General features: G+C 43.0%; 1 protein-coding gene across 4 annotated transcripts in view; it reads left to right on the plus strand.

The window, feature by feature from the left end:
• LOC148017920 (uncharacterized) overlaps window positions 1-21966 on the plus strand; it is a 60483-nt gene extending 38517 nt beyond the window's left edge. Inside the window, exons 2-8 of one of the 4 annotated variants that reach the window (XM_087662230.1) lie at window positions 18450-18550; window positions 18658-18723; window positions 20234-20334; window positions 20472-20515; window positions 20597-20675; window positions 20788-20903; window positions 21130-21966. In XM_087662230.1, the coding sequence (XP_087518356.1) occupies window positions 18450-18550; window positions 18658-18723; window positions 20234-20334; window positions 20472-20515; window positions 20597-20675; window positions 20788-20874 (478 nt within the window). In that variant the 3' untranslated portion in view covers window positions 20875-20903; window positions 21130-21966. The remainder of the gene's footprint in view (window positions 1-18449; window positions 18551-18657; window positions 18724-20233; window positions 20335-20471; window positions 20516-20596; window positions 20676-20787; window positions 20904-21129) is intronic. The other 3 variants (XM_087662231.1, XM_087662232.1, XM_087662233.1) reach the window with 3 other exon arrangements.
• The last annotated feature ends 487 nt before the right edge of the window (window positions 21967-22453 follow it).

Below are 22453 nucleotides of genomic sequence, written 5' to 3' on the forward strand. Positions count from 1 at the left end.
AACTGGCAACCAGGTTGAAAACAAAGACTCTTGGTGTGGGTGTCAGTTAACAATTGCAGCAAAAGGTAGGAATTGTGATGGGAAGGGTGGAAACATGCTCAAGAAAGTGGTAGACAGTGATGGGAAGCTTTGGCCGAGATGTCCTTTGTGAATACGGTGTGGGCAATGCATATGAGATAGAGGGTGTAGGTACTATTCACTTGGTCCTTGAAAACAGCCAAGGGTTGATTTTCTAGGATGTCAGATATGTACTTGGCACAAAGAAAAGTCTATTGTCGGTTGGGCAGCTTGATGCAAGAGGATATTTTACTACCTTTGGTGGATCTTGGAAGGTCCACAAGGGCTCTATGCTGATTATTAAAGGTAGCAAAAAGGGGACTTTGTACTATTTGCATTGTAAAGCATTACCTGACAAGTTTTTGGCTGTGGCTGAAGTTCATTTCATAGATGGAACTTTGGCACAAAAGGCTTGGCCATATGAGCCAGAAAAGCCTTCAGGTTCTCTCCTCTTTAGGGAGATTTGATGCAAAAGGCTCTATCTCAACTTTTGCAATGATTGCATATATGGAAAACATGTGAAGTCTCCTTAGTACTTTGGTGTCGTTAATAAGTTCAATGCTCTTGATTTATTACACTTTGATGTGTGCACTATGCCTGTTGATTCACATGGAGGTGTTGGGATAAAGGCCCATTTAACCTCCATGTATAGTACACACGCATTATTTTGCTGTACATGTGAATGCACCCTTATGTGCCCTAAGTATAAATACATTTTATTCTTTGTGTACAACACATTGGTGGTACACTCATATTGAATCGTACTTTCACTCTTCTTCCTCTCTAACTCTCTTGCGGTCACTCTTACTCTCGAACTGCTGCACATCCTCAGCTGTCAATCCAACAACTGGTATCACAGCATAGAGTGCACTCTTCTCGAGATTTGACGGGATCAGCTAACAGAGCTGACGACCAGCAGATAGCTGAAGTTTCTGGTGACCAGCGTGTCGGCGGGTAGTGGCAGGAGCAGCAGTTGGGCGACAGGGCAGTCGTGTGACAGGGTAAACGACTTGAAAAGTGACTAGTGGGGCTGACGCAGCAAACATGACCAGCAGCGTTGATGCAACGAACATGACTAGTGGGGCGCTGACGCAGTGAATGTGACCAGCGCGGGGCTGATGCAGCGCACAGCTAACGGACGGGGCAGCCGAAGGGAGCCACGTGGCCGAACAGGCGCCATCAGTCTTGAGACGGGTCAACGGACCCATCATTCTGTATTTTTAATTAATCAAAAATCATTATTTTCTTAAAAAAAAAAACTCATTCCTCTAATCGGAGTTCACGCACTGAAGGCATAGATCTCAGATTTGTGCAAATTCGAGCCCGAAAATTTGGGGCTTTTCTCGGATTTGATCTTGTCCATGTTTGGCAATGACATTTAGGTCTAAAGAAGAATGAAGGAGATAAGGAGGATAAGACAAATGCATATGAGGCAACCAAAGGCAAGGAAAAGGCCAATGTGGCCTCTAGTGTGGTCATAGAGAAGCTTTCAGATACAGAGGCTGATGTATTATGTGCAATTGATTATGATGCCCTTGTATGTCACATGTAGGATATGGAGATTACCAAGGTTGATGTGATTGATGCACTTTTGTTAGTTGATGATGGTGTCACTCAGACTTGGATTGTAGACTCTGGTGCCTCTTTTCATGTAACTCCTGCTTGGAGTGTTTTGCTATGTTCAATGTAGGCAGTTATGGAAATGTGTATCTTGGAAATAACCATGCTTGTAGCATTGATGGGATTGGCACTATACACTTGTCTTTAGACAATGGGCAAGAGCTTGTGTTGAAAGATGCCAGCTTGGCATTAAAAAGAGTTTACTATCTATTGGTTAGCTTGACTTGCATGGCTACACTACACTGTTTGGTGGTGGTTTGTGGAAGGTAAAAAAGGGTTCCATGCTGATTGCAAAAGGAACCAAGAAGGGCACTTTGTATTGTTTGCACTGTAAAGCCTTGAATGACAAGTTTCTTGTAGTTGCTGAAATTTGCAGTTACTTGGAGTTATGGCATAAGAGATTAGGCCATATGAGCTAGAAAGGACTTGATGTTCTTACCCCTCTGAAGAGGGTTGATGGAAAAGGCTCTAGACTTGATTTTTGTAATGAGTGTCAGTTTGGAAAGAAAATAAAAAATTCCTTTTACTTTGGTGTCTCTCGTAAGTCCAATGTCTTGGACTTAGTGCATTGTGATGTATATAGTATGCCCATGAAATCGTTGGGTGGTGGTGCATATTTAATCTCCTTTATAGATGATTATTCCAAAAAGATTTGGGTATACTTGTTGAAAAAGAAAAGTAAAGCGTTTGCTGTTTTTAAAACTTTTCATGCATTTGTGACCACTCAGATAGGTACAAAGCTGAAATGCTTGATAAATGATAATGGGGGTGAATTCACATCAAGTGAATTCAAGTCCTTGTGTGACTTGCATGGAATTAAGAGGGAGCTTACAACCCCTTACAACCCTTCTTCAAATGAGGTGGCTGAAAGATATAATAAGACTTTATGTGAAAGAGTGCGGTGCATGCTGTCCACTGCTAATCTCCCTCTTGAATTTTGGGGGGAGGCACTCAAAACCGTAGTTCACATTTGCAACCGCTCTCCAAACAGGTCCTTAAATAATGGCATCCTTGAGGAGGTTTGGTCTGGCAAATTTGTCTCATATGACCATTTACGCATATTTGGTTGTGATGCTTTTGTGCATGTTAGAGATGAGCTGAGGAACAAACTTGACCCAAAATCCACCAAAGGCATTTTCATGGGCTATGGTGATGAGGGTGAATTTGGCTGTAGAGTGTGGTTACCTCAGTCCAAGAAAATTATTCGCAGCCGTAATGTTGTGTTTAATGAGGCAAAATTTCTGAAAGGTACTTTAGCCTCTAATGAAGATATGAAAAAGGTCAAATTTCAAAGTTTGCAACCACCTATTATTTCAGAAAATGAGTCTCATGGTGCTGTATTGCAGGCTGAAACTGATGATCAGCCGGTTATTTTTGAGCCATATGATGACAGACAACAAATAGAAGCACAAGGAGGTCATGGACAGTAAGATAGACTTGTTGATTATGAAAATGTAGGTGCTGGTAATGAAAATGAGGGTGTTGTATAGCATGAACAGCATGCTGAAAATGGCTTACAGCAACCAAAAAATGCTGAAAATAATATACCTCCAGATGTAGACCCAATTCTTGAAAATATTGATCATTGGGTACGTAGGTCTACACACGTAAGAAGGCAACCACATAGGTTTGACCTCTCCTTGCATTATGTGATGCTTACAGATGAGGGTGAGCCTCTTACATAAAAAGAGGTCAAGTCATGTGAATTCAACAGTAACTGGGAGTTAGCTATGCAGGAAGAGATTAAATCTCTATATGCACATGATACTTGGGATCTTGTGTCATTACCAAAGGGAAGGAAGATCTCTTCCAAAGAAATGGGTGTACAAAGTAAAGACAGTTGATGGGAAACCCAAGTACAAGGCATGCACAGAAGGAAGAGATTGACTTCCAAGAGGTCTTCTTACCTGTTGTGAAGATGATCACTCTACGTGTGTTTTTTGCTCTCATTGCTGTATTGGACTTAGAGTTGTACCAAATGGATGTAAAAACAACTTTCTTGCATGGTGACATTGATGAGGAAATTTACATGAAACAACCCGAGTAGTTCCTGGAAAAGAATAGATGATGTGTAAACTAAAATGCAGCTTGTATGGGCTGAAGCAAGCAGCACGGCGGTGGTACAAAAAGTTTGATACTTTTATGCTATCTCATGGGTTTACATGCAACCATGCAAATCATTGTTTGTACATGAAAAATGATACAGATGGCAGCCCCATTATACTTGTTTGGTATGTGGATGATATGTTGCTAGCTGGGAAAAGAAAGACTAGCTTAGATGCTTTAAAAAATCAGCTGAAATCAGCTTTCTCTATGAAAGATATGGGAAATGCAGAGCACATTTTGGACATGAGGATTCGTAGAGATAGAATGCAGAAATTGTTGTTTTTATCTGAAGGAAAGTACATTGAAAAGGTACTAGACAGATTTAATATGGCTAAAGCTAAGCCTTTTGGGGTACCCTTACCTCCTTATCTTAAGCTTAGTAAAGCCAACATTCCAAAAGATGACATGGAAGAAAATGCTATGAAGGGAGTGTTGAGCTAAAATATGCATTACTTGTTGATTAGCCTCTTAAACAGTCCCAAAACACACTAAAAATGCTCTTTTAGAGTAAAACCCTAAAAAGGGGAGCGGTTCGAGAGAGTTCAGTGGAAATTCTAAAACAAAGACTAGTTTGAGAGAGTTTAGTGGAAACCCTAATTTTTGGGGCGTGCTTCCACATCTATAAATAGACAGGATGCCCCCATTTAGCCATCATACTTGTTTGTAGGTTACACCAGCCCACACACCCTCTGCTACTGTTGGTGCCCAGTTTCCAGCCTGCAGTCCATCTCCATCTATTGTCCAGCCATCATCGACTGTAGCCACATTATCTTCAGCCTGTCCATTGCTGTAGGCGATAGCTCTCAGCTACTGGCGACTGCTCCAGACTGTCCCAGACTACTCTTCATCATCTCCAGGGTCAGCTAGCCTGTGTTTTCAGCATTGCAGGCCCAACACTGTTTCAGCCTGCTGTTTATAGCAGATTGTGCACAGTTTCCAACTTGCGATCGGTGGTAGACTGCTGCGTTTATCAGTTTCCAGCCTCCAGACTGTTGCATTTTGGTGACCAGCCTGTTGCCATTCACTATATAGAACTCCTACACTCCGACTGGTGGTCATAGACTTGGGATCAGTCTTCAGTGAACGTCACACTCCGACATTGCTCTGCCCTTGAGCACACTGTACACTCTTACATTCATTTACAGCATTCATTCACTTCAGAGTTATGTTCTCTCTCCCTTCTTCTGTTTGTATTAGATTTTTTGTGTTTGAGTTTTGAGTTTTGCGCTTAGAATTTGGGTTTTGCTCTCTGTGTCTGTGTCTGTCTCTTTGTGTTTCTGTCGTGGTCGTACAACCCTAGGAGTTTCTTTCACATGGTATCAGAGCCGGTGCTCTTGTAAAGAGTATCCTGCGGATATTGTGGAGAGCTAGTCTTTGTGCGAGGCACACAATACGGCTCGTAACCGAATCACAATGTCCCAAACACCTTCTTCTCCAGTTTCTATGGTGTCTTATCAGACTTCTCCATCATTGGAGGCCCTGAGATGACATTATGGACTCGGTGAGGAGGACGACACTCCACCTTCACCAGATTTCACTAACATGATAGAGGAGAACTTTGAGGAGTACTATTGCAACAAGTATGGTGATGTTTACACCCCTCCTACCAGTTTTGCTACCACATCCGGACCGGTTGGTGAGGCTGGCCACCTCTTTGATCATGGAGGACATACGACATTTGGAACGTTTGGCGATCCATCTTCATCATTTCAGCTTGGTCCAATGCCAAGTCCGATGCCAGGTTTATACAATTCTTTTGTGTTGCATAAATCAAAACCCTCGTTTGTTTCTTCTTTTGAGGTACAGGATTTGGATGGCTTTGTGTATGTGAACTTCAATAGAGGGGGCTCATGAAGTAGACGAAATTGGGTACATCTACATCTTCTGTTTCATTTGAGCATATCACACACACTTTTCACTTCCCTCCCATCCCACCCTCTTCTATATCATACCTCTCATCATCTTTCCAAAACCTTGGATTACACTCCACATCTGCATCATACACCCTAGGGGTTGGATCTTCTATCTGTGCTCCTAGCACCTTTTCCTTCTCCATCCCATTTTCTACCTCTTTGCACTATGGTACTTTGTTAGGGGCAATGCCACCCTTTAACACACTGCCTCTCACCTTTCAGTAAATGAGCACACCCATAACTCTTGGGATGATTGTGATGGGCATCCCCCTCACTATCCCCAGCTTCACATCTCCCATGACTACTCATACGCAGGGGTTTCCATCTTCAACTTATGGTGCGTCTTCACACTCTCCTTGGGTTTCTCATGTGGCTATCATGCCCATGCCTAGTCAACCCATCCCTACCTATGGATCCACCTTGCACATTACATGCATGCCTGGTGGGTACTCTGGGGCCCATTCCCAAGTGTACTCCACTTCTCCATCTTATCCACACTACACTTTTTCACACTATCCATCTTTGAGCACTACCACTCCTATTGCAATAGCCAAGAATGCCTTCACGGATAAGATACGTTTTAACGGGTCAAATTTCACCACTTGGTCTAATTTCATGCAACAAGTGCTTGAGTCTTAGGGTCTTTGGGACCTCGTCATTGATCTAGAGCCTATGCCGGACCCTCGACTAGCTCACCCTGATTACATCCGTCAATGGAGAGCCCGCAATGCCACAGCCAATGTTGAGCTGATGCAGGGATTACTTCTTGAGTTTCACTCTCAGTTGTAGCACTTCCCGCTCGCGTCAGAGCGTTTGAGTCACCTTCTCGACCGCTATGCGGCTCGTGATCGTACTCGGCGCATCAATCTCGACTTTGAGCTTCAAGAGTTCTCTATTAAGAAAGGGGATGATCTGAAAGTCAAGTTGGCTGAATATAGGCGGTTACTTGCCGAGTTCGCCACTACTGGCTCTCCAAAGTCACATGACGATTAGGTTACATTCTTCTTGAATAAGTTGCCTGCATAGTTACCCTCGTACGTAGTATGAACTGGTTCGTACTATACGGTTTGTACTGTACCGTACCGTACGAATTCGTACAAAAAAACAAGCACTTTTTTTTTTGCATGGTTGTTGTTGGTGGTGGTTTGGGTTGTTGATTGTTGTTGTTGTGGTGGTGATTTTGTAGCCTTGATTGATCAACCAAGAAAGGGGGGTGGAAGCTTGATTAGACTCCTCATACATGTTTTGTTATGATTTATCCTAGAGCCAAAGGCCATACATAAGGTATTCAAGCAATTCCATACGTTTCTAATTGATGTCCCATCATTTTTCACAATATGTTAGTATCATCGATAAATAAATTCAGCACCATTTGAGAATCATCAAGTAGCTTAATCCTATTGATTTTACCTTTGTTCACAACTCATTTTGCACCACCCAACCCAAAGCATCAGTACACATTGCTAATAAAACTAGGCCAGAGGATAGCTTGGCCTAATGTACCTTTTGAGAGTATACGAATTAGTGAATGTACCATCGGTAGCTACTTTAGCCTTAGCAATGCCAAACAAAACCATAACAAAATTCATAAATCTTTTACCAAAACCTTTGGTGGTTTGTTTGGTAACTGTTGGTCTCACAGGTTATTTTGGCCTCTTGTAGACGTTAATAAAGCATCTCATGTCATTTCATCTCTCTCTCTCTCTCTCTCTCTCTCTCTCTCTCTCAAGCATACATGCCTCTTATTTGTATGATCATTCATGTATGATGTATCCACTCCTATGTATGTACTTTTAAGTTGTAGCGCATGTTGCGCATGCGGCATATGCCATATAGGTTTTGGCGTCTTACCCTCAAGTATTCATCTTATATACTCCAATAGCATTGCTATTTAGACTTTAAACATCTGTTCTATCATCTATAGTTCAAAATAATGAAGTTATTTTTTTTTCGTACTAATATCGCACCGTACCTTATAAAATCTTAAGGTACCATTTGGTACCGTATTTTATCGTACCGTACTGTACCGTACTTTTCGTACTTGATAACTATGGTTGCCTGACAAGTACTTCAATTCCATTCAATACATCATCTCTCAACCTAGATTACCAACCTTCTATGAGTTTGAGTGCTAGCTTTTGCGTTACACGAGGCTGTATGATCAAGTCCATAAAAAATCCTCATCATAGCCTTATTTAGAGCAGAGGGGGTTGGTTGTCTCTTCTTCAGGAGGGACAACCACTAGTGGCAAGAACTCGCTAGATGCGAGAACTCGCTAGATGCGAGAACTCGCTAGATGCGAGAACTCGCTAGATGCGAGAACTCGCTAGATGCGAAGGCAAACCAATCAAAGGGTGACTCCTTTTTCTCAAATGGAACCAAAGAATCTAGACCTATCTGGTAGCAACTCCCTAAGAAAAACCGGTTTTGCACACATTGCCAGAGAGCAGGCCATGTGGACTAGGAGTGTCGCTCCAAGGCCCAAGGTCTTCCACCTAAAAAGCCTCAGTAGACCACTGCAACTGCACAGTCTAGTGGGGCTACGCCCTCCGCTTCTGCTTCATCTTCTCCTTCAGCACCCATTGTTGTTGCTGTTGGACATGTGGCTTGAGTACAATCTCAATAGTCCATCTCTTTCACTATCCCTGAGGGACTGATTGATTGGTCTGTAGGTTCCGATCTCGTTGCATTTCATCCATCTATCTCACATTCCTCCCCACCTCGTCAGGCGCTCCCTTGGCAGAGTCCTGCTACTGGACGTACGTAATAGTGGCCACCTTCTTAGCCTAGCTTGTCTCTAGGTCCTTTCAGATATCCTAGGTCAGTCCAACATTCATTTTTCGCACTCTTAGAGTCGGGCCCATAGGATTCATTATCCTTAGTTTTTCCATTTTTTTTTGTCTTCCGCTGCATTTACTCACACATATGCACATTCATTGTATTTATTTTGAGTTAGATTTACTTTCTGTTTTGTTTTGCTTTGGAGCATCTCACCATTAACCTTTGTGTTTGTAGATTCTCATCTCTTTTGCAGGGTTTTGTCTTTCAGTGTAGGACTAACTTGCAGATTGCTTTGGTCCTCCTTGGGTTAGAGATGTGGAGATGCGCACCGTTCCTTTCATGGTTTCATCATCCTAGGAGTGCTTGCTCTTCTTCCAGCATGGCGGTTTCCCCTCCTGAGGTGGATCGTGCAGCATCTCTCTCGATACTATCATGGCGGTGACTTCTACCTTGTTCTTCTAGCGGGGTGCCTTATCCACTTTATCTTCTTTCATTCCTTATGGTTCTCGGCACCATATGAAGACCGACATCAGGCTCCTCTTTCTTCTTTGGCATCTACATCCAAGTTGAGAGGGGGTTCCTTCCCTTCTTGGAATTCTACAGGCTTCAGCACTTTGTCTTTGACATCGGCTTCTTCCCCCTGTTATACCTTACCCTTTACATTGCATGATTACATCATCCTTGTACTAGGACACTTAGGCAAGCGAATAATTTCCCCATGAGGAACACTGTCCAAGTGGTACGTACTGCATGAGCATTCTTTAGCATGTAGCATACTTTGCATCTCATTGTACAGAGCACCACTTGCGTGGATCCTAAGCTGTTTCCACCGGCAGCAGTTGTTGTTACCACACCACCATCCTTCTTCATTACATGGATACCTCATCACCTATTTTTCCTCGTCATCGACACCCTGAGTGGATGGGTTAGCTTGTATTGTTTTATGATGTGTTGGGTATACTCTCTCTACTCCCGTCTTCTGGGTCACTTTTACTCAATCGGCCGCATCCTATCAAATTTACTTCACTTATTTAAAAATAAATAAAAATCCATGTAGTTCCATCCGCCTTTGTAGGGTTTAGTAGGCCACTGGGCAGCCGACGTATACCCTTTGCCCGATGCCCTGTTCTCTCTGGGGTGACTACTTGGATTCCCTTGGTAAGATAATCATCGCCTCTGTAGTCTTGGTAGGCCACTGGGCAGCCGACGTGCACCCTTTGTCGGATGCCTTGGCTGCTTTGGGGTGGGACGCCTTGGGGTTTGGCCTAACCTTTCGCTTTAGTTTTGGGCCTGAGAGGGGGTGTTGAGCTAAAATATGCATTACTTGCTGATTAGTCTCTTAAATAGCCCAAAACCACAAAAAAAAGCTCTTTTAGAGTAAAACCCTAAAACGGGGAGCGGTTCAAGAGAGTTCAGTGGAAACCCTAAAACAGGGACCGGTTCGAGAGAGTTTAGTGGAAACCCTAATTTTTGGGGTGCCCTTCCACATCTATAAATAGATAGGCTGCCCCCATTCAGCCATCATACTTGTTTGCAGGTTACACCAGCCCACACACCCTCTACTGCTACTGTTGGCGCCCAATTTCCAGCGTGCAGCTCGTCTCCATCTGTTGTCCATCCATCATCGACTGCAGCCAAATTATCTTCAGCCTGTCCATTGCTGTAGGTGATTACTCTCAGTTGCTGGCGACTGCTCCAGACTGCTGTTCAGCCTGCTGTCCATCATCTCCATGGTTAGCCAGCCTGTGTTTTCAGCATTGCAGGCCTTGACACTCTCAGACACTGTTTCAGCCTGCTGTTTATAGCAGATTGTGCACAGTTTCCAGCCTCCGATCGCTGGTACACTGTTGCATTTACCAATTTCCAGCCTTCAAACTGTTGCGTTTTGGTGATCAGCCTGCTGCCATTCACTATTCAACACTCCTACACTCTGATTGGTGGTCACAGACTTGGGATCCGTCTGCGGTGGACGTCACACTCTGACATTGCTCTACCCTTGAGCACATTGTATACTCTTACATTCATTTACAGCATTCATTTACTTCAGAGTTGTGTTCTCTCTCTCCCTTCTTCTGTTTGTGTTTGAGTTTTGAGTTTTGTGTTTAGGGTTTGAGTTTTGCCCTCTGTGTCTGTGTCTGTATCTTTGTGTTTCTGTCGTGGTCGTACACTCTGTGTGTTTTCTTCACAAGGAGTCCCTTATGCATTAGCTTGTGGCTCTCTTATGTATGCTATGGTTGTTACTCATCGAGACATTGCTCATGCAGTGGGAGTTGTTAGCAAGTTTATGTTAAATCCTGGTAAAACACATTGGGAGGTTGTCAAGTGTATTTTTCGATACCTCAAAACTCGGAGACGATTGCATTGTGCTGTTGGTTGATGAGGTGGTAGCACCTGTAGATGAGGATGCTTTTGTGGAGGGAGTAGAACACAATCCTCTTGGTAGGGGGGATGCCAAAGAAGACATCGGGTGATGATGGACATTAGTAGGAGCAAAATGTAGTCTTTAGAAGTTGTGGATGACAATGAGAAGTTGCTTTGATGAAGATGGCAAGTGTACAACCAATTGCTAACTATTGGATAAGAGTGTGATTAATTTGAAGAAGAAAGAATTAAAGTTTGGGGAACATGTAGAATTCCAACATGCTCTATTTATAGGGTATTTTTGAGAATTTGTCCTGCCATGTAATAAGTGCCAATAATGACAAATAAAGCCTTTTTGGAGCTATCGAAGGACACCAAAATTAGGAATTAATGCAATACAACTAAATAATAATGCATCTGTTAGAGGATGGACACCTCTTGGACAGGTGGGCAGGCATTGTGGGCAGGGTGGATGCCAGTTTTGGGTAGTACATGCAGGACAGTGCAGCTTGGGCAGATCAAGTGAGTTGGGCAACATGCACATGGGAAGCAGGTGCATTTAGCAGCAGGTGCAAGTAGTAGGCATGTCAAGCAGCATCATTACGGGTAGTCAAGAAGATCATGGGCAGCTTGTCGGATAGGCTGCCACATCAGTAGCATCTGCCCACATGATTAGGTTGACTTGATTTGACTGGCAGATAGTCATATTCTTGTGAGAGTGTGCAACCAAAGAAGAACATGAACATAGAGAGAAAGGAGAAGAGAAAACATGGTAGGAATTGAAGATAAATTTGCATTGAAAAAAATGCTAAATACAATGGACCAAAGCATTGGCGAGGGCACTGGACCAGGCTGAAAATGATGGCAGCAGCAGAGACGGTGACAGAGATGGAGACGGAGTAAGCAGCCTGCAGCAACTTGCAAAAGACAGAAGAAGATGATGATGTGTCTACTGTCAAGTGTGGGCTATATATAGCCAACAGCCCCAAAATCTGGCTGAGCAGCAAATAGGCAAAAAACATGCAGTTGCACTGCATAAAATCTGGCTGACTGCAGTAAATGCTGTGAAAAAAAGCTGATGTAGCAGCAACATGGCAGATCGCAACACAGCCTACAGGGGCTGCCCATACTGATAACGTGGGAGCTTTCGCTCAACTGCCAAGACCAATGGACCGCTTATTGCTTCAAGCGTTTTAAGCTGGGTGCTATGGCTACCCCTCACATAGGCATACACACTCTCACTCCTACGAGTGTACCTTGATGCCTGATTGAATAGCCTTCTCCCTTAAGCACTCCGGTAGCTTCAGGATCCGAGATGCGAGCTCAAGCAAGCTCAATCCTCTACCTCCAAGCTCCATCCTCCATAGCCACGCGTGCGAGACAAGAGAAGAGAAGAGAAGAGAAGAAGAGAGGAGAAGATAGAGAGCTTCTCCACCACAGTCCCTCACCCTTACTCACTCCCTCACTCTCACACTCCCACTCTCAAACACAAGCATAAGCACAAGCAAGGAGAAGAGAAGAAGAGAGCCACTTTAGCTGCACACCAAGAATGAGCTTTTCTATTCACTTTTTGACATGTATACATGCTCTCATCCCTTTGGGCATCCATGCCTTTTTTTACATGACTAGCCGTTTTAGCCAAGGTTTTCTTTTCTCATGTCTTTTCTCTTTTCATGGTTCTTTTACTTGTTTCCTTCTATATTTACAATTTGCATAGGAGGGAGCTTGGCGCTCTTCCATAAAATGAATTACATTGTGCCCCGCGCTTCATTTGCTAGAATATTTGGTGTACCTTGCTAGAATATTTGGTGTACTCATTATTGTGCACTTCCTATATTTTTTTAAAGCTTGCATTCTTTTACACTTTTCTTGTGTAGGGTCGTCTTCCATTTCTGACTTGGGCTTCCTTGGCTTCCTTGGCTTCCTTTTTGGGCTGTATGGGTTGTATCATTACCCCCCTTCTAGTTGAGTGCTGATCCCATGACACTTGTGGGTAAGTTCTCGGGTGGCTGAAGGTTTACCTTGTGGGTTGGTGATGGGGCTTTTGTAGGGATTGGATATGGGAGAGATACATGTCAAAATGGTTGAGGCTATCGAGATCGAGGGTATTTTGAGTGGGTAACGAGGGCCTTTGATGTTGGTGGTTGATCGCAATCGCATTTACTTGAAAAGGAAAAGAAAAGTCCCCTGTGTAGGGGGTGTGTCTACCGTACTGTGTGGTGCATTGGGTCCGTGCTAGTAGAACTGGGAGCTGGATCAAGCTCGGGGTATTGTTCCACACTTGAGGACCCAATTTGTGCGTAGGGGAGGTACGATGAGTGTAGCTTAGGAAGACATGCCTAACCATATGTGAGTGTGACCTCCCTAGGTATGTCCTGCCCTTGATGTTCCCTAAGCGTGAAGTGGGGAACAAAATGGGCTAGGGAGTTAAACACGGAGCCGGCCGACCAAGGTCACCACACGTGCCTAACTTGAGGACCCCTAGGTGCAGTGATTGTGGCACTCATTAAGTGAGATCTTCTTTTCTCTTCTTGCTCTTGTCTTTCTTTTTCCTCTTTTCATTCTTTTTTTCTTTTTCGTGTTTTCATGTTTTTTCCTTCTTTTGCTTATTCTCTTTTTATTTAATTAATTAATTTATTTTTTGAATGTGTATGAGAAGCTAATCCTTGGATTTCAGATCGTGAGAGAAGGAGGCTGTGATTCGTACCCTTAACAGTTTTGGGCACTTCCATGACCTTGTCTTCCAAGTAGTCATGTGCCTTTGTCCCTCATAGTGTTGGATGTTTTTCTCTTTCTGTGTTCCACTACTCCCCAATCCTTCGGCCCATGCTCATTACTTCCTCCACCACTTTAGGGGATAACACCCTATTGAGTGTGGGTGGGTATCGGAAGGTGAACTCGAAGGGCTTGCTCTTGTTCTCCCACTGCTCGCTCCCATACCATGAGTTCTAGGTTCCAGTTGACTGGAAAACATTCTTCTCTCTGCGGAATGGGGACTCTTGGGATTGCTAGGGGTTGCCCTTAGTCTTTGTTGTGCTTGCTCTAGCAGCCTCTTCCTTTTTTTCCTGGCCTACTCTTTTTTTTCAGCCATTGTATCCTCAGGTTGTACTTCTTACTAGGCTTACGGTCTCGAAGAGAGTGGTGGTGGGACTTGTACCTCATCTTGTTGCCTTACTTTAAAATCTTGCCCCTCTTCTTCTAGTAGTACTTGTTGCTCTTCCTCAGTCATTGGCTCTTGTGGTCGTTGTTCCTCCTTAAAGCGTAACAGCTCCATCTCTTGGACCGTCAGCCCTGTCCTCAATAGATACTCTCGTTGCTCTTGTTGGCTCAAGCTGGTTTCCGCTCGTTGTGGTTGGACACATAGTCTGTGCTTTATGGCTTTGTGGGTGATCTCTAGCTTCCTCTTTAGAGTTTCAATGGCCTCCTCCTTGTCTGACTGTGTGATGTCCAAGATGGTACTGAGGAAGGCGCGTTGTTGGGCTTCTAATCTCGTGGGTGCAGCCTTGGCCCTGCTTTCAGCTAATACTTTGTCACCTTCTGCATAGGCTAGATGGCTTGCTAGGTCTTTTACTCTTTCTTCACATTGGGTCACCCACACTTTGGCCTTCTATTTCATCTTCTCTAGGCTCTCACTTTGTCTTTGGGCTAAGGCCGCTATGATTGGCTCTTGGTCTCTCCACTTTTGAGTCACTTTTTTCTTCTCCTCCTCCAATTACTCGATCTCTCTTTCTAGCCTTCCTTGCACCTCAATCCCCATTAGTAGTCTATATCTCATTTCTTCCATCGCTCTTTGATGCTCTTCTCCTACCTGAGCTCTCTCTGCTTCTCCTGCTGCGAGCTGATCCATGCCTTCTTGAACTCTTCTCATCTGCCCTACTAGGTCATTGTGTTGCACGATTAGTAGCTTGTATTGCCTTTGTAAGCCGATCAGCCTTTGTGCTTCTTCTGCGAGCCTTGCTTGCCACCTGTCTTTGTCTCTTTCTTTGGCCACCTTTAGTTCGCATAACTCTTTTCAATAACTGGCCATTTGGCGAGTCCTATCGAGTTGAAAGGCTGCTAGTGTCTCTCTTTCCGCTTTCAATTCGGCCATTGCAGTTTTCTTTTCCTTCTTAGCCCTCTCTAGCTGTGAAAAGAGCTCTTTGATGTACTTGTCCTAGCCCATAGATGGTGGCACCGCTATAAGAATGGACGTTGTGGATGCGTCTATTTTTAGCTTTTTTGGGTTTTGTCTTGATTTGGCATTTGTAGCTGGTCTCTTGGTTCCTACTAGAGAGGCTTCTTCGTTGGGTGCAGGTGCAATCTCTTGTACCTTGTTGACTAAGTACTGTACCCAGGCCATGAGGTTACTTCTATCCACTGTGGTTGAGGTGCCTTGGGTGGATGTGGTAGTTAGGGTAGTAGGCATGAGAACGGCTGGGATTGGATATAACGGGTTCTTGCCCTTGCCTTCTATTGATGGTGGTGTTGTGGTTTCTAGCACTTGGGCACTAGTGCTTGGGCCTTCTTCTCCTCGCGGGCTCATGGGAGCCAACTCCTCCTGTCTGGAGGGCTGCTCTACCGACATTGTATTGCTAGAGCCATGCCTTCATCCTCCTTTCTTTGTAGCTCGTCTACCTCCTCTTTTGCTCTTCTCTTTCTTTCCTCTTTGGCTCTCTTAGACTCCTCTTGGATCCTTTGCAGTTCAGCTTCTTCTTTCCTTTCTCTCTCTTCTTTAGCCTTCTTTGACTCTTTTTGTGCCTTCTGCAAGTCGATCTTCTCTCATTTTGTCATTCTCTCCTCGGCTTCTTGTTGCCGCTTTTGGGGAGTCTTCTTCTTTGACTTTTTAAGTCCTCCTTGGCCAGATTGTGTCTCCTGTTCTTTCTTTCCACTTACTATTCTCTTGTTGGACTTCGTACTTCTGCGAGGGTGTCCTCTCGGGTATCTCTTCTACTTCTTCGCCTACCACCTCTCCCATTGCCTCTTGGATGAGGGCCATTAGTACTCCACTGAACCCTATGAATGAGGCTTTTGAGGCAGGTTTCTTTCTTTCTGTTCCAACTTTTGATGCTAGGGATTCTCCGTCGGTTGGGCTGCTCCCTAAGGCTAGTGCTCTGGTAGATTGGTTGATTGTCTTATACACATAGCCATTCCAGTTAATCTCGTTGGGCGAATGGGTTACCAGGCTCTCCAACAGAGGCACTCCAATCCTGTGCATGAGCGAGTTGTACCTCTGGCTTGAAAACAACGTATGGATGACCTTGGCTTGGAGTCTCACTTCAGGATTGGGGATCTCCTAGATGTTGATGCCATCGTTTGTTAGGACTTGGTCCTTGTTCATGTTGAGCATGGCATAGACATCTCTTTTTGGTCTCCTCTCCACTTTGAGCGCTAACCCCAGTGCCTTCTCCACCAAGGCCTTGCTAAGCTCTACTTGTACTTGTTTGGCCTCTTCACCTTTGCCCACTGTCACAGTGCCACATGCTCTATTAGAGTCGTAGGTTCTCAAGAACTCTATGCACCGATTGTAGTTGGCCTCTTGCCCAAACTTCACAACGTACTTTGTGAGGTTGCATTGTTCTATGATTCTTCTGGCTGCTTCCTTCTCGGCCACCACCTTGTCGACATTATGGATGGTCTTGAACTTCAGCTGATTGTAGGCTCGGTTCTCGAGGGTGATGTCGTATCCTCTTCTCTCTTCTTCCGTGAACGGAAGTTGATGGACGCGGTCTTGCTATCCTACTGTTTCTAGCTCCTGTCGTAGCACAACAAGCTTCCATTAGTTTATTTGCAAGATCGTCTTCTCCATAAGAAGACAAAGGAATTGCAACACAATTTTCTCTTTAAGGAATTCATTTATTTTAAGCAAACATTTCCTCCTTATTCTTTTTAAGCATAAAATCACTTTTCTTGGGCTGCGTGCCAACAACAACCAGTAGTTAGAATTCATCTCGTGATGCATGCCGAAGCCAAAAAATTGAAAAGCCCCAAAGTTCTCACACCACCAGTGTTAAAGAAATTGTGGAATGTTGCCAATTTCGGTGGAGATTCACGCATGGGAACTTGAATTGGGCAGAAGCCCTAACTTTCCTTGGAGAAATATCAAGAAATTTTGCTAATTGGGAAAGTTGATTGAAAATCCCCAAATTTCTTAGCATGGAGTGTGACAAATAAAAAATTTCTTTGAAATTAGATATGAGATGACAGATGAGAAATTGCAGAAATTTTTGAAAACCTAGAAGTTTGGGAATTTAGGGTTTCGGCATTTTTTCTCAAACCTGCAGAAAATTGTGGGCAGGGCTGAGAATATTACGAGCAGGGCTGAGAGAGGCTGTGTGTGTAGAGTTACGTGCAAGATTGCAAATGGGACTGTATACAGGCTGAAAATAGCAGCAGCACCTCCTCCAAAAGAACTTCTCTTCCTCGGGCTGAATGTTGGCGGGTCGTAGTAGGACCTTGGTGGAGCGGCACCAACTGACGGTGGCTGTTTGGGATCTGTGTGTAGAAGCTACTCTGATACCAAATTTGGGAATGGAGGAAGAGAGAGAGTGTGCACAAGACAATGAGCAAGAGTGGGCAGCAGTTCCACACTCAAAAAGATATAAGTGCTAGAATGATAGAATGAAAGTACAATGGGTCCTAAGTAAAGTTTGACCTATCCCTAACTTAATGAGAGTTCATTTAACTCTAGAACTAACTCTAGAAGTGGTGACACAACTTATTAATGTAGTTGTGTTCACACTACAAACTAGCTGACTAAAACATTGGGCACTGCCTATAGAATTGGCAAATTCTAACAAGAATGCCTACTATCTGATTCAGCTCCCAACATAGAGCCATTTCTGCTCACACTTGAGTGGTTCAGCCTGGGGTTAAGTGAAAGGTGGTCCTTAGCTTCTGAGCCTCAAGAATATGCATACCATACAACCAGTTCACACTCCTCAGGTCTACACGAGGAGCTATCCAGGGCTTTAGTCCAAGGGAGAGGATTCCCCCTGAAGATGATCTCACAGGTCCTTTTTATAGTCTTGCTTAGCCTTCTCTCTGAACCACCTTGACTTAAGGCGATCTCCCATTAACATCTATAGGCCAACAAACCCATCAAATTGGCGGTTAAACTGGCTGTCCAACAGGTAACCTTGGTACGTGCCTAATCCTATGGCATAGAGATATGACAGGAGGTGTTCTTATGGCTCTTTGAGAAGGCCATGATAGACATTTTAAGAATGCAAGGTTTGATGCATGTATGGAATTTTAGTGGTTTGTGGTACTTGATGTTCTATGCATAGTGATAATTTAAAATTGACTATGCTTAGATCCATCTATTATCAACCATCTCTTATACACCAAGGCAGTAACATCTAGTTAACTGGTTTTGGGGGTCTCCAAACATTCAATGCCATTCCTATTCAGCATTTTATTGAACCAGCATGCCAACTTTGTATACAAAAGCTTACTGGTTCAGTGTGCCACCATGTCTTATTGACAGTTGTTTTTTGATGTCTAAATTTGTTCTATCTATAGCTGTATAACTCATGGTTGTCATGTTTAAGCATGTATTTAGCTCACTGAGGTTCAAGGGTTTGGCTATATTTTCATAAATTTTCCTTTACTTTTCATATTCTTGTTTTGAAGGAGGGAAACTGGGTCTGCATCGGTTGGAAATAAGTTTACAGGAGTGCAAGATGTGGTCGATGCACTTTCATTTGATTATCAGCAAGCATATTTTCTCACAGGTGTCTGAAGGGAAATGTGCATGCAAAGACAGAGAGCAAAGTGTACTTGTATTTAAATATACCAACAGTTGAAATATTTTTATGATATCTAGTGTAATGTCTTATAGGAAAGCTTACCAGCTCTATGTATAATGAAGATTGCTATTTTGCGGATCCAACAATCAGCTTTACTGGTGTGTAACCTCTTGACCAATTTATGGCCTTTATGCATAGTGTTTGAGACTAGTTAGTGGTTTGCCTAATATTGTATAGTTGCATGCATTTGAAACTACTTATACTAGCGCAGCATAGCTACTGGTGTCTTTTAAATGCATATACCTCTCAGCTAGAACCCTAAGAGGATTTGTTTTTAATGCTTCAAGTTACATTCTGTTTGTTGAAAGTTGAGTTTAATGTCTTTGTAATAGATGCATTTCAGGCATGCTGTGAGGAATTGGGACTAGCCCTATAGGAGCCACACCAGCAGACTGTGAGGGGATAGGGCAGGGTAAAGCTCTCCCTGTCCTCATCAAACCACCACCAATGGCACCACCTCTACACCCTCCTCTGACCCTGTAAATATTTACCTCCAGTGTAATGTTGAGAGATCTTTCTCTTCATCAAGAGGAGTCTACCACTCCTACTTGTGAGTCCTTAATGAAGAAGACAAAGGCTATGCTTGCCAAATGAACATGCAAAGTAGGTAAACTAAGCACTCGGAATCTGCATCTCTTACACTAAGCACCTGCATTCTCCCCTTCTTGTACCTTTGCAGCACTATGTTCCAACGATGCCTGCTCCTATAGCTGCAACCAATAATCAAATCCTCTGACTTGACATGTCATCTAACTCTGCAAATTAAGACCGTGATATATTTCTTGTATCACCAGAGGGATAAGACTCTTCAAAGGCTGTCTGTAAATTATCATATAACCTGTAATCGTGCAATTCTTTCCTAATTGCTCCAGACAAACACCTCAATTACTGATATATGTCCAACACCCCGGTCATGTAGAGCATGATTTGTATGACATTGATCAGAAAATATGAGATCAGTGAAGTCAGAAAGGGGGCACACAATCTAACTGCAACTGTATACATGAAGTGCATGAGATCTACAAGTCTGACCAGAAACAAGAAGTTGGATAAACTCAGACAAAGAGTATGCAGGCTTCCTGTAACTGTATGTTACTGAACTCTGCAGATACGATTATGACAAGAGGATTTCAGGCTCTGACATACTCAAGAGATCTCATCATAATGCGAAGTACAGCAGACTCGAGATTCTTTAAAAATATAATATTCCTTCGCTTCTTTTTACAGGCAGCTGATTTGTGCTTCATTACCTCTCTTTCAGCCTACCAAAGTTAGCTGCCACCTTATGCATGGATTTTAGACCACTTAGTCTCCTAAGTGGTTAATATGTCAATTCTCATGTCTCCTTGTCATGTCCCGAACTCCCCTAGCATGTTAAATATCTACCAAAGTATCTCCTCTAGGCACCTCCCACAGCTAGATTTTATCTCCAGACAATGCAATCTTTCTCATCCTAGTAGCTGCATTTAGGCATGTAGCAGGAAGCAGCTGCAATAGACCTTAAGGTTAGGACGCATCATAATCTGGAATGCTTTTCACACTTCCAACAAAATGATGAGCATGGAAAGCTAAAGTTTGGTTCCTATGGGCTGACCTATAACTCTTCAGTCTTGTATAAATTTACAGGTAGAGATTTATATGAGCAAAACTTGAAGCTTCTTGTACCATTTTTTGAAGAACCATCACTAACTCTCTTCAGCATCGAGGAGGTATTTCAGAACCTTTTATACTTGTCCAAATGTGCAGCTCACGTTAGGAGTGCAGTTAACACAATGCTTGAAATGAATAAGCCACAGAAAATGCACAGATGGTGAACTCTGAACTTTTTCACTTTGCATATAAAAAGGGAACGGATGAACGGAGCACAATAAAGGCAAGCTGGCAGTTGAGGTATGTCAAGTACTTGTGTTACTAGGGAGGCTTTATAGTGAAGCACATCTGAAGCTGCGTTATGCCCATTTCCTGAATCAGAACATTCCTCAAGCTTCCATGGAGACCTTTCATATGTGTCGATGGCTGCACAGCTTATGCATTGGATGAAAATTTCAAGGTACAATAATGCCAGCTATTTTGTAATGTTGTTCAACTTCTTGTAAGGAAAGTTCGTGTGTGATTCTTCCGGGGAAAGAAAGTTGTGTATTGGCGAGATCCACTTGATCTAGAGTGTTTTTCAAGTTTCCAGATTACTAGCCATGTTGAGAGCTGGAGCATCACCCCCTTGCAAGCTCTCTTACAAATCTTCAAGTTGAGAAAATCTCCTTCATAAAAAGAATTCCAGGTACATGTTTTCTCGGTTTATGCAACAGTCGGTCAAGTCTGCAGTAAATATCTCCATGTGAGCCTGCATCCTGCTGCTCTGCCTCAATAAATCTGTCTTTCAACTTAAGCACGGGCCTTCTGATCTAGAAACTTCCATTTGCTCTACTCCCTTGCATGTGGTATTGAATTGATAGTGTTTGCACAGTCTGAATACACATAATTGGCTTGGTTCTTTCTGTATGGAGGTTGCGGTGGTTTGAGACTCGAGAAGTTGAGAATCAAGATCCAGCAAAGCGATAGTTTCATGTGGCAAATGATAGTGCAGATTCTAAGAACCAAGATTACTTTCTGTCTATCAAATGGTTGTTGGCCTGTTGAACGGTTCTCAAGTATGTGAACGATGGAAAAGGTGCTTATGATTTCTACAACTATAATGGTAAGAGCATAACTCTAATGGTTAAAGAGTTTTGCCGACATCCTCATATTTGCGTGCATGGGTTAGATTGCATACTTGAATGCTAGCGCCGTTTCCAAATGCTTCGTATACACAGACGGATGCGGCCATATAACACGCACAGTTCTTTGAAATGAACGTATCGAACCTCTCCCGATTTTCACCTTGTTTGAATGTTTGTTGGCCTGCAGCGATTCTTTCCACCTCCTGTGCGTTTTGTTCTCTCGGCTTTCTTGTAGGGGGGGACTGCTGTTTGTTGTATCAGACAAGCGTGCTAGCTTTGTTCTCTATGCCCAGTATATTAAGTCATTGGATTCTTAATTCTGCCTGTATTGGATCACAATGTAAATAGGCCCATCGAGTGTCATCTAAAAGTCCCCCCCGCCCCCCCCAAAGCAGAGCTTCAAGAATGTTTTTGTAAAATATTCAAATGATATATACTCCATGAAGCTTTTAACAAGGAACAAATAACATTGGCGGTGTTTTGATACTTTTATCAAGTAGACCTAGTTATAAATGAAGGGTTTATAGATGAATGACAGTTAGCGGCCAACAAAGTCACACTCAATAATGTATTGTATTGAAGTTTTACAAAATCCAAAAAAGAAAAAAGATTTACATGGCTCAATTGTGTGGCTCGTATTAAGCTTTATGTGTAATATGAACAAATTTGCAATACAACTTTACATGGCTAACAAGAGCGACATCATTCTTGCCAAATTGCCTCTAAATTGGGGTGGGGTGTGCTTTGCTTTTGGGGGTTATCACCATGTTGGCCCCTTTATCCTAGCGTCATGTCTACTAGCTTGCAAGCCGTTGGCACTGCTTAAAAATGTCCAATATTCCCTTCATTGAGATAGTAGTTTAGAACATAAAGAACTATGCATTGATCCAACATTTTTGGGGATAACATTTGTTCAAAGATTCATTGATGTTCATAATGCTATAGTTGGCTTTAATGACATATTTGATTAGTTGCAATGAACATTGCTTTAATATTTTTCATTGATTAGTTTATAGCATACTTTATCTTTGGCATATTTTACATTAGTAACTGTTATATTCTACATGGATTCAACTTTATATATTATTCAAGGAGTCAATACTAGAATGTG

This window comes from Lygodium microphyllum, chromosome 21 (assembly GCF_053477565.2).
Source record: "Lygodium microphyllum isolate KBCC chromosome 21, Lygodium_microphyllum_v1.1.10, whole genome shotgun sequence".
NCBI classification, from domain to species: Eukaryota; Viridiplantae; Streptophyta; class Polypodiopsida; order Schizaeales; family Lygodiaceae; genus Lygodium; species Lygodium microphyllum.